Raw genomic sequence first — 15,360 nt, 5'->3', positions numbered from 1 at the left:
GTTCCCACAAGTTCCCGCAGAAGTCCGGGGGGGGGGGGCGCGTGCGCGCCCCCGAGTGAGAGTTTCGACGGCGGGGGCGTGCTCAGGTGTGTAGAGGCGTCGGGGGCGCGCCCCCTCCCCAGGTAGAGGAAGTTTCGGTTCCGGGATGTTTGCCGAGCCGCGGAGGAGATAAGAGGTGAGCGCGGGGGGGGGGGGAATCAGACCCCTGTGATGGGATAGGAGGACTCCCTCCATACAGACACAGTGTACCGGGGCTTGTTTACAGCAGCCAATCGGATTTCAGCTCTTACTTCACCTGTGCAGAGCTAAAAAGGGAGAGAAGCATTCTGATTGGTTGCTGTGAGCAACAGGGTGTGCTCTACTTGTGCTTCTCCTATACCAGCAACAGGTATGACTGGACAGGCATGACCTCCGCTACCCCCCATCTACATATACACCCCACCTATATACCCCCATCTATATACCCCATCTATATATACCCCACCTATATACCTCTATATATATACCCCCATCTATATATACCCCACCTATATACCTCTATATATATTCCCCCCCAAACTATACCAACAACAGGTATGACCGGTCTGACCTCCGCTACCCCCATCTATATACCCCAACCACCTATATATACCCCCATCTATATATACCCTACCCACCTATATACCCCACTCACCTATACCACCCCATCTATATATACCCCACCCATGTATACCCCCATCTATATACGTCTATATACCCCCCATATACTCCCCATCCTATACCGGCAATAGGTATGACCGGTATTACTGGACAGGCATGACCTCCGATACCCTCCACCCATCTATATATACCCCACCCTCCTATATACCGCTATATACCCCCCCCATATACTCCCCATCCTATACCGGCAATAGGTATGACCGGTATTACTGGACAGGCATGACCTCCGATACCCTCCACCCATCTATATATACCCCACCCTCCTATATACCCCCCTCCTATATACCGCTATATATCCCCCCCCATATACTCCCCATCCTATACCGGCAACAGGTATGACCGGTATTACTGGACAGGCATACCCCCCACCCACCTATATACCTCCTATATATCCCCCCCATCCTATACCAGCAACAGGTATGACTGGTATTACTGGACAAGTATGACCTCTGCTACCCCCCATCTATATACCTCACCCACCTATATACCCCCATCTATATATAACCCCACCCACCTATATTCCCCATCTATATATAACCCCACCCATATACCCCCATCTATATATAACCCCACCTATATACCCCCCATCCTATACCAGCAACAGGTATGAACGTTATTACTGGACAGGCATGACCCCCCCCCCCACCTATATACCTCTATATATCCCTCCACCTATAGAACCCCCCTACATACCCCCACCTATATACCGGGCTGTATACAGGTCTGCTGAAAGAAATCCCAACTCCCACATCCCGCCAGGTCAGAAACCTTTCCATCTCTGATCGTCCATCGTCGAAGGTTCTCTGTCTATATTCTCTGCAGCTTGAATGTTGTTCATTCGGTACACTGTATAATAGGGGCAATAGCACATTAGGACCACTAGATGGTGCAGAGTATCAGAAGAATGACCGTGCCTCTCATCTTCATCTAGCGACCAGAATGTTGTATTTTCCTGATTCACACAGATTTTATTTTATTAAAAAAAGCCTTTTGCTCCCCCTAGTGACCCCCTGCACCTCTTCTCTTTCCCCCCTCACCTCGTGCTACCCTCACATAGAGCCATCTTCACCCCCTAGTGCCCCCTGCACCCCTCATCTTACCCTTTCACCCCTGCCACCCTTCTAGAGAGCCTTCTGCTCCCCCTAGTGCCCCCCGCACCCTTCTCCTTGATCCTTCACCCCCTGCTACCCTTCTAGAGAGCCTTCTGCTCCCCCCTAGTGCCCCCTGCACCCCTCTCCTTACCCTTTCACCCCTGCCACCCTTCTAGAGAGCCTTCTGCTCCCCCTAGTGCCCCCCGCCCCCTCTCCTTGCCCCTTCACCCCCTGCTACCCTTCTAGAGAGCCTTATACTCCCCTAGTGCCCCCTGCACCCATCGCCCCTTCACACCCTGCCTCCCTTCTAGAGAGCCTTCTGCTCACCCTAGTGCCCCCCGTCCCCCTCTCCTTGCCCCTTTACCCCCTGCTACCCTTCTAGAGAGCCTTATACTCCCCTAGTGCCCCCTGCACCCATCGCCCCTTCACACCCTGCCTCCCTTCTAGAGAGCCTTCTGCTCACCCTAGTGCCCCCCGTCCCCCTCTCCTTGCCCCTTTACCCCCTGCTACCCTTCTAGAGAGCCTTATACTCCCCTAGTGCCCCCTGCACCCATCGCCCCTTCACACCCTGCCTCCCTTCTAGAGAGCCTTCTGCTCACCCTAGTGCCCCCCGCCCCACTCTCCTTGCCCCTTTACCCCCTGCTACCCTTCTAGAGAGCCTTATACTCCCCTAGTGCCCCCTGCACCCATCGCCCCTTCACACCCTGCCTCCCTTCTAGAGAGCCTTCTGCTCACCCTAGTGCCCCTTCACCCACTGCCACCCTTCTAGAGAGCCTTCTGCTCCCCCTAGTGTCCCCTGAACCCCTCGCCCTTTCACCCCTGCCTCCCTTCTAGAGAGCCTTCTGCTCCCCCTAGTGCCCTCTTCACCCCTCTCCTTACCCCTTTACCCCTTGCCACCCTTCCAGAGAGCCTTCTGCTCCCCCTAGTGCCCCCTGCACCCATCACCCCCTGCCTCCCTTCTAGAGACCCTTCTGTGCCCCCTATTGCCCCCCTCTCCTTGCCCCTTCACCCCTGCCTCCCTTCTAGAGAGCCTTCTGCCCCCCTTAGTGCCCTCTTCACCCCTCTCCTTATCCCTGCACCCCCTTCCTCCCTTCTAGGGAGCCTTCTGCTCTCCCTAGTGCCCCCTACACCCATCGCCCCTTCACCCCCTGCCTCCCTTCTAGAGAGCCTTCTGCTCCCCCTATTGCCCCCCGCCCCCCTCTCCTTACCCCTTCACCCACTGCCACCCTTCTAGAGAGCCTTCTGCTCCCCCAGTGCCCCCTGCACCCCGAGATCCTTCTCTTCCTCCTAGTGCCCCCTATCTATTAATCAGCACACATTTAGGAGATCTCTATTTTACTTCCAGGGAAGATTTATTATAAGATTATCTGTAGGGAAAAACAAATCACAAAAGAGTTTACTACCGATTTCATTCTTGGTGGCATAGATACAACAAGGTGCTCCTCAGAGATTTTGCTCCATAGTGACGTGATAACATCACGCAGTTGCTGCAGATTTGTCGGCTGCACATCCATGATGCCAATCTCCCGTTCCACCATATCCCAAAGGTGCTCTATTGGATGAGATGTGGTGAGAGTGGAGGCCATTGGAGGACAGGGACCTCATTGTACAGTGGTGAGATGGTTGGAGCTTTGTGACATGGGGCATTATCCTGCTGGAATACCCCATCCCCCACACCATTACACCCCACCCACCGGCCTGAACCGGGGATACCCCATCCCCCACACCATTACACCCCCACCACCAGGCCTGAACCGGGGATACCCCATCCCCCACACCATTACACCCCCCACCCAGCCTGAACTGGGGATACCCCATCCCCCACACCATTACACCCCCACACCAGCCCTGAACCGGGGATACCCCATCCCCCACACCATTACACCCCCACCGGCGATACCCCATCCCCCACACCATTACACCCCCACCACCAGCCTGAACCGGGGATATCCCATCCCCCACACCATTACACCCCCACCACCAGCCTGAACCGGCAATACCCCATCCCCCACACCATTACACCCCCACCACCAGCCTGAACTGGAGATACCCCATCCCCCACACATTACACCCCCACCACCAGCCTGAACCGGCGATACCCCATCCCCCACACCATTACACCCCCACCACCAGCCACAACCGGTCATACCCCATCCCCCACACCATTACACCCACACCACCAGCCTGAACCGGCAATACCCCATCCCCCACACCATTACACCCCCACCACCAGCCTCAACCGGCAATACCCCATCCCCCACACCATTACACCCCCACCACCAGCCACAACCGGTCATACCCCATCCCCCACACCATTACACCCCCACCACCAGCCTGAACCGGCAATACCCCATCCCCCACACCATTACACCCCCACCACCAGCCTGAACCGGCAATACCCCATCCCCCACACCATTACACCCCCCCCACCAGCCTGAACCGGCAATACCCCATCCCTCACACCATTACACCCCCACCACCAGCCACAACCGGTGATGCAAGGCAGGATGGATCCATGCTCCAAATTCTGACCCTACCATCTGAATGTTGCAGCTGAAATCCAGACTCGTCAGACCAGGCAAAGTTTCTCCAATCCTCTATTGTCCAATGTTGGTGATCCTGTGCCAATTGTAGCCTCAGTTTCCTGTTCTTAGCTGACAGGAGTGACACCCGGTGTGATCTTCTGCTGCTGTAGCCCATCTGCTTCAAGGTTCGATGTGCTGTGTGTTCAGAGATGGTATTCGGCGTGCCTTGGGTGTAATGAGAGTTTATTTGAGTTACTGTTGCCTTTCTATCATCTGGAACCAGTCTGCCCATTCTCCTCTGACACCAACAAGGTATTTTCCTCCACACAACTGCCACTCACTGGATATTTTCTCTTTTTCCTACAATTCTCTGTAAATCAAGAGATGGTTGTGTGTGAAAATCCCAGAAATACTCAGACCAGCCCGTCTGGTACCAGTAACCATGCCACGTTGAAAGTCACCGAGATCCCCATTCTGATGCTCAGTTTGAACTTCAACAAGTCGTCTTCACCATGTCTGGATGCCGAAATGCATTGAGTTGCTGCCATGTGATTGGCTGATTAGCAAATTTGTGTTACCGAGCAATAGAACAGGTGTACCTAATAAATTTAGGGTTGCACCAATACCATTTTTTGAGCGCTGCTTACTAGCTTAAAGCACATATTCCATCATACATGGCAAAAAAAAATCGTACAGAGGAACAAATTATTGTATTACAAAATTGCCATCCATATTGATACTTCCAACGCGTTTCGACCCATATAGTCGTGGTCTTCTTCAGGGGGATTTTTGTTCTAAGAAGATATATATATATGAAAAAAAAACCTGACACATCATAATGTACAAACATATGGTAAAAAAGTGAAGGGGCATCTAGTGCAGAAATAGGCAGTTTATTAAAATGTTATAACAACTCAAAGTAAATATCTATTCAAATCCATACCTGCGGTGTCCCCGTCCTGCCGATGATCGCAAACCATGTCCACTGGGAGGGGCTTACAGGGCTGCAGAAGTTCCAGGGCCCCTGTGGGTATAGGGCGGAAGTGATGTCAGCTTAGGGGCGGAGACATCTCCTCCAGCCCTTTTGAGCACCTCCCAGTGGCTGTGGTTTGGCCGATCATCGGCGGGACGGGGACACTGGAGATTTGCATTTGAATAGATATTTACTTTGTGAGTTGTTATAACATTTTAATAAACTGTCTAATGCTGCACCACATGGCGCTTCGCTTTCTTTACTGGATTCACACACAGGAGAGCGGTGGGGGAAATCGCATGCTATTTTTTGCAGTGCAATTTGCGCCTACTTATTTGGTATTGATGCAAATCACAGCGCAAAGTATCAGTTTCGTTATTGGGAAGCATTTTCACACTCGTGAAAATACTCCGAATCGGCACTGATATCGGTATCAGTGCATCTCTAGTGTGTGTGTGTGTGTATATGTATATGTGTGTGTGTGTGTGTGTGTGTGTGTATGTATATGTATATATATATATATATATATATATATATATATATATATATATATATATATATATATATAATATAGAATATATACACTGCTCAAAAGAATTAAAGGAACACTTTTCATACAGATTATAACATAATACAAAGTATAGCATCAAGTCAATTAAACTCCTGGGATATTGATCTGGTTAGGTAAGTAGCAGAGGGGGGTTGTTAATCAGTTTCAGCTGCTTTGGTGTTAATGAAATTAACAACAGGTGCAACTAGATGGTAGAGGTGTGCGATTAATCGCGAAACGATCGCGATCTCGATTCACCCCCCCACGCGATCTAAGTTCTGGGTGACCCGCGATTTTCTTTTAGTGCCACCGGTTCCGCGTAACCAGCGTGCAACGCAAATGGCGGATATCAGAACTGACGTCAGCCACCGGAACTGACGTCAGTCATTGGAGTGTGCGATGTGGCGTGCCGCTGCCTGTTTGTGGGCGGGTACAGTGGCCGGGAAACAGCAATGTGAGTGCGCACTGCTATACACAGTAGTAGGGGTGCAACGGATCGTCACCGATCCGTGATCCGAACGGGTCACCCCGTTCAGATCGGCACATGCCGCGATCCGCGGAGTGCTTCCGCGGTCTCGGCCTTAGTAAAGGCCGCGGCTTCGGCCTACCTCCGAAGCGGCGGCCATCTTTCTACACGCAGGCTGTTTACACTGTGATCGCTCCTACAGAGTGTCATGACGCCGGTTCCTCTCTCCCCCTCTGCCAATACCCTGCCAATACCCTGCCAATACTCTAGCAATACTCTGCAATACCCTGCCTGCCAATACTCTGCGATACCCTGCCAATACTCTGCGATACCCTGCCAATACCCTTCCTGCCAATACTCAGCGATACCCAGCCCTGTACATTTTTCAAATACAACAGTTTTTTTGAGAATCGTGAGAGAATCGTGATCTTCAATCTAAGCAAAAGAATTGTGATTCTCATTTTTCCAGAATCGTGCAGCTCTACTAGATGGGCAACAATGAGACGACCTCCAAAACAGGAATGGTTTTACAGGTTGAAGCCACTGACCTTTTCCCCCCCCCCACTCATCTTTTCTGACAGTTTTTCACTTGTTTTGCATTTGGCTAGGGTCAGTGTCACTGCTGGTAGCATGAGGCCATACCTGGACCCTATAGAGCAGGGGTAGAGAACCTTGGCTCTCCAGCTGTTTTGAAACTACAAGTCCCATGAGACATTGCACGACCCTGACAATCACGGGCATGACTCCTAGAGGCAGAAGCATGATGGGATTTGTAGTTTCAAAACAGCTGGAGAGCCGAGGTTCCCTACCTCTGCTATAGAGGTTGCACATCTAGTCCATCTCCTCCAGGATGACACATCAATATGTGCCAATGCCGGAAGGTTTGCCGTGTCTCCCACTACAGTCTCAAAAGTAGGGATGAGTTCTGGTGTGTTGGCATGGTCCATGTGCAGAGCCCGCCAGGAAGTCGGCGCAGCGCTGCACTAATCACAGGCAGTGAGACATTGCTGATCTCTGCAGCCCCGCATCGGGGCAATGTCTCACTGCCTGTGATTAGCGCTGCGCCGACTTCCTGGCGGGCTCCGCATGTGGACCATGCGAACATGCCTGAGCTCATCCCTACTCAAGAGCATGGAGGAGATTCCAGGAGATGGGAAGTTACTGTAGGAGAACTGGACAGGGCTGTAGAAGGTTCTTCAGCAGGACCGGTACCTGCTCCTTCAAGGAGGAACAGGATGAGCACTGCCAGAGTCCTACAAAATGACCTCCAGAAGGACACTGGTGTGAATGTCTCTGACCGAACAATCAGAAACAGACTTTGAGGGTGGCCTGAGGGTCTGATGTGATCTAGTGTGCCCTGTGCTCATTGCCCGGCACTGTGGGGCTCGATTGGCATTTGCCATTGAACACCAAAATTGGATGGTCCTCCACTGGTGCCCTTTGCTTTTCACGGATGAAAGCAGGTTCACCCTGAGCACATGTGATGGACATGAAAGGGTCTGGAGATGCCGTGGAGAACATTAAGCTGCCTGTAACATCTTTTAGCATGACCGGTTTGGTTGTGGGTCAGTGATGATCTGGGGAGGCATATCCATGGAGGGACGCACAGACCTCTACAGGCTAGACAATGGCACCCTGACTGCTATTAGGTATTGGGATGAAACCCTTGGACCCATCGTCGGACCCTACGCTGGTGTGATGGGTCCTGGGTTCCTCCTGGTGCACGATAATGTCCGGCCTCATGTGGTGAGAGTATGCAGCCAGTTCCTGGAGGATGAAGGAATTGATACCATTGAATGTCCCCTGCGCTCGCCTGACATAAATCCAAGAGAACACCTCTGGGACATTATGTTTTGGTCCATCCGCGACCGCCAGGTTGTACCTCAGTCTGTTCAGGAGCTCAGTGATGCCCTGGTCCAGATCTGGGAGGAAACACCCCAGGACACCATTTGTGGTCTCATAAGGAGCATGCCCCGACGTCATCAGACATGCATACAAGCACATGGGGGGTGGGGTGGGGGGCGTACAAACTACTGAGGACCATTCTGAGTTGCTGTAATGAAATTTCAGCAAAATTGACTCATTTCAAAATGTATCATTTCTTCACTTTGATTTTTGGGGTGTCTTTGAATTCAGCCCTCTGTAGGGTGATAATTCTCATTTCCATCAAATGATGTGGGGTCCTTTCCTTCCCAACACATTACCCAGTCCATGCCAGTATAGATCCTAACACGTTACCCCCAGTCCATGCCAGTATAGATCCTAACACGTTACCCCCAGTCCATGCCAGTATAGATCCTAACACGTTACCCCCAGTCCATGCCAGTATAGATCCTAACACGTTACCCCCAGTCCATGCCAGTATAGATCCTAACACGTTACCCCCAGTCCATGCCAGTATAGATCCTAACACGTTACCCCCCGTCTATACCAGTATAGATCCTAAAACATTACCCAGTCCATACCAGTATAGATCCTAACACGTTACCCCCAGTCCATACCAGTATAGATCCTAACAGATTACCCCCCGTCTATACCAGTATAGATCCAAAAACAGTACCCAGTCCATACCAGTATAGATCCAAAAACAGTACCCAGTCCATACCAGTATAGATCCTAAAACATTACCCAGTCCATACCAGTATAGATCCTAAAACATTACCCAGTCCATACCAGTATAGATCCTAAAACATTACCCAGTCCATACCAGTATAGATCCTAAAACATTATCCAGTCCATACCAGTATAGATCCTAACACATTACCCCCCCCAGTCCATACCAGTATAGATCCTAACACATTACCCCCCCCCCCCCCCAGTCCATACCAGTATAGATCCTAACACATTACCCCCCCATTCCATACCAGTATAGATCCTAACACATTACCCCCCCAGTCCATACCAGTATAGATCCTAACACATTACCCCCCCCCCCCAGTCCATACCAGTATTGATATCCAGAATGAGATTTTCCCCATTGAGATCTGATGTGTTTTCAAAGTGTTCTTTTCATTTTTTTGAGCAATGTATAATATATAATGTGTATTTATGTAATAAATATATAAAAATAAATAACACAAGGCGTAGACTTGATGGACCACTTGGTCTTTTTTCTGCCGTCGCTCTTCTGTTTCCTCCGTCCAGCACTCTTGTCGGCTTACCAACCCAATTCCAATTATTTTGCTTCTAGATAGGAAAGTCCATGCTGTGGAGTGGGGAGTGTTCCTCCTCCGTGTATTGTGAACAGGGATCACCCGCTGGGCTCGGCTCACTGTGTTGTGTGTTGTGTGTTTTATTTTTTTTTAGGAATCTGCCTAAACGAAACAACTTTCTTTCAGAGCAGAAACAAGCTGGGTGCGTCTCTGGGAAACGCAGATTCCCATACAATGTATCAATTGCAGTGCAGATTACTATGTATCGATTGCAGTGAACATTATATCCACTGCAGTGAAGGGTGAGCCAACTGTCATTTTTCTCTCCTTCCTCACAACTGTTTTTCCTTTTCTTTTTTTTTTTTTTTTTTTACAGGTCTTACCATGGTGGATTCTGGGCCCTATCCAAGCGATGGGGAGGGTCGCCCCTCCAGGAAGCCCAGGCATGACGAGAGGAGCGGCCGGACGGGTGCACAAGACAGGGAGTCCGGACACGATGGACACGGCAACGGCAGAAACCGGGAGGAGCGGAGTCAGAACCGAGACAGACGCCAGGACGGCGAGGACCGGGGATCGCGTAGACCGAGAGAAGACGTAGGGCGCGATCAGTACCAGAAGAAGGAGCAATACCGTGAGGAGAGGGGGCAGAGAGATCGGGGAAGAGACAGGGAGGACAGGGGGCACAGCCGCAGTCACCCCGAGAAAAGCCGATATAAGGACAGAGAGGACTATCAGTCGGAGAAGAGCTACAACCAGCACCAGGGCAGAGATTACCAGTCGGAGAAGAGCTACAACCAGCACCAGGGCAGAGATTACCAGTCGGAGAAGAGCTACAACCAGCACCATGGAAGAGATTACCAGTCGGAAAAGAGCTACAACCAGCACCATGGAAGAGAAGACTATCGGAAGGAGAGAAGCCAAAACCGATATGAGGAGAGGGAGAGACCGCATGTGCGGTACGCAGACAGTCCAGACCGACAGAGTTATCCAATGGACAGCAAAGTCCCATCAGAGAGGTGAGTGCAAGACCCTTGTACGTTGTCAACGTATCTAAACCCAAAAACTAAAATGTAATACAATGCAGTCCTTGGATGCGATACCTGCATTAGTTTTCTTTTTCTCAGGGCACATTCTTAGCACATTCTCAACCTTAAGCTGTGCAGAGGGTTCTTTACTGTCAGAGCGGTAAGGATGTGGAATTCTCTTCCACAAGCAGTGGTATCGACAGGGAGAGTTGATCATTTCAAAAAATTATTAGATGGGCATCTTAAAGCGGATTTTTTTGTTTAATAAAAATCAGCAGCTACAAAAAAGTTTAGCTGCTGACTTTTAATAAACAGCCACTTACCTATCCCATGGTCCGCGGTGCACTGACCCACGCCGTATTCTCCCTGTGTCCTCCCCTCAGTGGTGCCAACATCTCTCCTATGGGCACCCAGCTGTGACAGCTTGCGGCTTCACAGCCGGGTGCCCACGACATGTGCGCTCTGTGACTGGTCCACCCCCCCCTTCTCCCCAAAAGCTCTAATTCACAAACAGGAGCTGCTCCCCCCCCTCCCCCCCCCCCCCCCCCCCCCCGCTGTACATCTCCTTCAGTTCAAAATAGAAATAAAAGGCAAAACATTTCTGTACAGGTATAAAAAAGACAATATAAGTGTACCCCCCCCCCCCTTTTTTTTTTAAATTCATTTTAAAAAAGTGATCAAATTCTCTCTGTAAGGAGCTCAGAGAGCTGGGGGAGGAGAAACCTCAGCACACCTATCTTCCCAGTGATGGGCTGTGCAGGGGGAAGGCTGTCGGGACAGAACTATTCATTGGAGGAGAGCAGGCTGAGTTCCCAGCACAACTGGAGAACTGACCTCATTGTGTGCTCTTATGTCTAGCGTGGTCAGGAGAGCAGAGGAACTGGCAGGAACACCAGGGATTTCACACTAAGGAAGCAATACAAAGAGAACAGGAGCCTTCCTCATTCCAGTACAGGGTACAGCAGACACTTATCAGGAACATTAAATGCTGGGCTTACATATTCTTTATTACCGCTCTAAAGCCCTGCCCACACTTAGCCACGTTCAAAGGACATTCGCTGTGTCATGGAATGTGCTGATTGGAAATTTTGTACAAATGTTCATTCGGATTTCTACATCTGTATGGCCAGCTTAAAGCACAAGCCATGCAATCAGATTTCACAATCTCCTGTATGTTGACCTCACAGCTATGTAGTGTAGACCAGTGATGGCGAACCTTGGCACCCCAGATGTTTTGGAACTACATTTCTCATGATGCTTCACTACACTGCTGAGTGCATGAGCATCTTAGGAAATGTAGTACCAAAACATCTGGGGGTGCCGAGGTTCGCCATCACTGTGCTAGGGCTTCCCTGATTGGCTATACATTGGATGGATGGGTTAGGTAGACACTCGTCCAGTTTTGGTAAATCTATGTACAGAGATGGTGCCATCAGACTAGAACATGTGTGGACACAAAGTCAATCGTACGATTAACGTTTCTTCTTGTTTTTTCCCCCCCCCCGTAGATCCTTTCCTCCCAATGGAGCTGAGATGCATGAGCTGGAATATTATGACGAGTCCGGGGGTGGAATCCTGGACTGCCACAAGTGCAGATACCTGTGTACGGGGCGAGGTAAGGAGAGCGATTCCCTTCCATTGTCCTGTGATCAGGAAAAAGAATGCAGTGCTGGCACAGCCCTACTCCGTCCCTGCGGGTCATAGCCCTCTCCTCTTTTAGGGGGTGTATGCTGCCCAGCTCCTCTGCCCTGCCCCCTCGCCTGCCTCTATTACCTTTTTTTTATGTAGCTACCAGGTGAGATTAGTATTCCCCTTCTATAAAGCGTCACTCGAGTGACCAGATCGGGGCTGTTGACTTCACATCCAAGATGGCGGCCAGCAGTAGTCTCAGGCAGGATTTGCAGGTAAAATGCATGAAGAAATTCACGTATAACCTTATGGGGAGATTTTTGTTGAAACTAATGGCTTGGTGACAGGGTCCCTTTAACCACTTAAGGACCGAGCCTCTTTTTCACACTTGTTGTTTACAAGTTAAAATAATTTTTTTTTTGCTAGAAAATTTACTTAGAACCCCCAGACGTTTTTATTTTTTATTTTATTTTTTTCCAGTCGCAGTGATGGAGAACCTTGGCACTCGAGATGTTTTGGAACTACATTACCCATGATGCTTCGCTACACTGCAGAGTGCATGAGCATCATGGGAAATGTAGTTCTAAAACATCTGGAGTGCCAAGGTCCGCCCTCATTGCCCTAGAGAATTAAATGGCGGTCGTTGAACACCGTATTAAGCCCTTGTACACACGGTCGGAGATTCCGACAACCAAATCTGTCGAAATTTTGTCCGACGGATTTTGTCCGAAACTGTTGCATACACACAGTCGGACAAAGTTGTCAGAAAATCCGATCGTACTTAACGTGATGACGTTATTTCGTTAGGACGGGACTACGTTCACGCTAGTAGCCAATAGCTTTGGTCTAGGAATTTGATCTGAGCATGTGTGACACTTTGTCCGATCGGAATTCTCTACACATGAGCGGACAAAGTCCGATCGGATCATGTTGTCGGAAAATTTTATAGCCCAGCTGGAAAAACTTGGTCCGATGGAAACAGTCCAATGGAGCCCACACACTGTCGGATTATCCGACAACACGGTCCTATCGGACATTGTCCATCGGAATGTCCGACCGTGTGTACAAGGCTTAGAACATGCACAGCGGTCTTACTAGCGCAGCCTTAAAAATTAGACCACAGTAAATTTAGCCCAATTGTTATTATTTTTATATTGTGAAAGATAATGTTACGCCGAGTAAATTGATGCCCAACATGTCGCGCTTCAAAACCGCTTGTGGAATGGCGACAAACTTATACCTTAAAAATCTCCATAAACGACGTTTAAAAATGTCTACAGGTCACCAGGTTTAAGTTACAGAGGAGGTCTAGGGCTAGAACGATTGCTCTCGCTCTAACGATCGCGGCGACAACTCACATGTGTGGTTTAAACATTGTTTTCATATGCAGGCGCGACTTACGCATGCTTCTGCGTGCGAGCAGGGTGGGACCGGGAAGCTTAACGTTTTTAGTTTTCGTTTTTTCTTATTTTATTTACTTTTTTTATTTGACACTGTCCTTGTAAAAAAATAAAAATAAATTTCAGTCACTTATTCCTATTACAAGGAATGTAAACATCCCTTGTAAAAGGAAAAAAAACATGACAGGACCTCTTAAAGAGGAAGTAAACCCTGATGAGTTTACTTCCTCTTTGATTCCCTGCAAAGGTAAAGCATAATGGACTACTGTGCATCGCATATTAGTCCTGTTATGTGTCACTTACCTGACACAGGAGCCAGCGAAGTCACCGCTGTCCCCTGTAGTCCGGCGCATCCATCTTCTCGGTGGGTCTCACTGCTCCGCCGCTGTCATTCGGCGAAGCCGCGATGACGTCACTCCCGCGCATGCGCACGGGAGCTGCCACGCGTGGCATATCGCCGTTGACGGCGGCGCACTCAGTGCGCTTGCTCGCCGATGTCTATGGCGCATGCGCCTTAGACACGGTGCCTGTCTTTCGGCAAATATCTCCTAAACCGTGTAGGTTTAGGAGATATTTCTTGGACCTACAGGTAAGCCTTAATCTAGGCTTACCTGTAGGTCAAAGTGTGTTGTAAGGTTTACAACCACTTTAAATATGAGATCTTGGGGGGGTCAAAAAGACCTCGCATCTCATATTTACACTAAAATGCAATAAAAAAAAAAAAAATGAAATATGTTTATTTTTTCCCCAAAAAAATGATTTCCCCTTTAAGACCATTGGGCGGAAGTGACGTTTGACGTGGCTTAAATAGAGTAGAGGGATAGGGGATTTTTGCCGTGCTCATAAATAATGAGAAAAAAGTTTTATATATAAAAAAAGAATATAACAAATTTTAATGAAGTTCACGGTTAAAAAGCTCACATATTCAGTTACAAACTACGTCATCTGATGTTATGGAGCCGAGTGGCGGCCATCTTTCCCTCACTCGGCTCCAGGTCTGTCGGTGGGGAAAGGACGCGATCGCCTCCGCCGCTACCGACAGCTCCGGTAAACGGTGGCGACGACTGACGGAAGGGGGGGCCCTCTCTCTCCTACCCCTAATAAAAGTGATCTCACTGTGAATCCGCCGCTGAGACCACTTTTATCTTAAAGAGAACCTCCTGCCATTTCTGAAAATAACAGGGGTTGTTGCAGCTAGCTGCTGCCATAACAGTATTTGGCGTCAAAGTATGGACGCACGGCTATGGAGGTTTGCGGCAAGTGGTTAAAGTGAACCTGCAAAGAGTCATATGGGAGCTACCACTTGTTTCCGAAGAGGAAAGCTTCAGAAGGGTCATCGGCGTCCTTGGTTGATTCCTTTGTAAGTCACTAACCTAGAACAGGCCCGTGCATATCGGGGCGTCCTAACATTTCATACGCCTATCCATTTTCCAGGTCGGTCACTCGCCAAGCAATTAAAGTATCAGGATAACATCTGCAGCTTCCATCTGTAGATCTAACCCAGCAGGGGTGGTCACCATATTTCTAATCCAATGGGCTTCTTTATACACCAGTGGTTAGAAGAAAAAAGTTGGTCTACCGTTAAGACCCCCTCTTGGGCCAGCTAAGTTGGCCCCACCATGGGTATTTTGTCTTGCTGCTTTTGTGAGTTGGGCCGCGCATCGTTTGGGCCGAACCCAGAGGGAAATGTTCACTCCCGCTCTAACCAACTGAGAACATGGCATTCCCCCATCCCAACCAACTTCAACCAACTGAGAACATGGCATTCCCCCATCCCAACCAACCCCAATCAGCTGAGAACATGGCATTCCCCCATCCCAACCAACTGAGAACATGGCATTCCCCCATCC

General features: G+C 49.5%; 1 protein-coding gene across 2 annotated transcripts in view; it reads left to right on the top strand.

Moving 5' to 3' along the window:
- The first annotated feature begins 2 nt into the window (after positions 1–2).
- Positions 3–15,360, top strand: part of MARVELD3 (MARVEL domain containing 3) — a 20,615-nt gene continuing 5,257 nt past the window's right edge. The window contains exons 1-3 of one of the 2 annotated variants that reach the window (XM_077452292.1): positions 3–175; positions 9,833–10,472; positions 11,990–12,096. In XM_077452292.1, the coding sequence (XP_077308418.1) occupies positions 9,841–10,472; positions 11,990–12,096 (739 nt within the window). In that variant the 5' untranslated portion in view covers positions 3–175; positions 9,833–9,840. Of the gene's footprint in view, positions 176–9,634; positions 9,659–9,832; positions 10,473–11,989; positions 12,097–15,360 lie in introns of those variants that run through there. The other variant, XM_077452301.1, reaches the window with a different exon arrangement.

Source organism: Lithobates pipiens, unplaced genomic scaffold (assembly GCF_037356315.1).
Source record: "Lithobates pipiens isolate NorthernLeopardFrog02 unplaced genomic scaffold, aLitPip1_a1.2 Scaffold_10, whole genome shotgun sequence".
Classification (NCBI taxonomy): Eukaryota; Metazoa; Chordata; class Amphibia; order Anura; family Ranidae; genus Lithobates; species Lithobates pipiens.
This window is presented reverse-complemented; position numbering and strand designations above follow the sequence as displayed.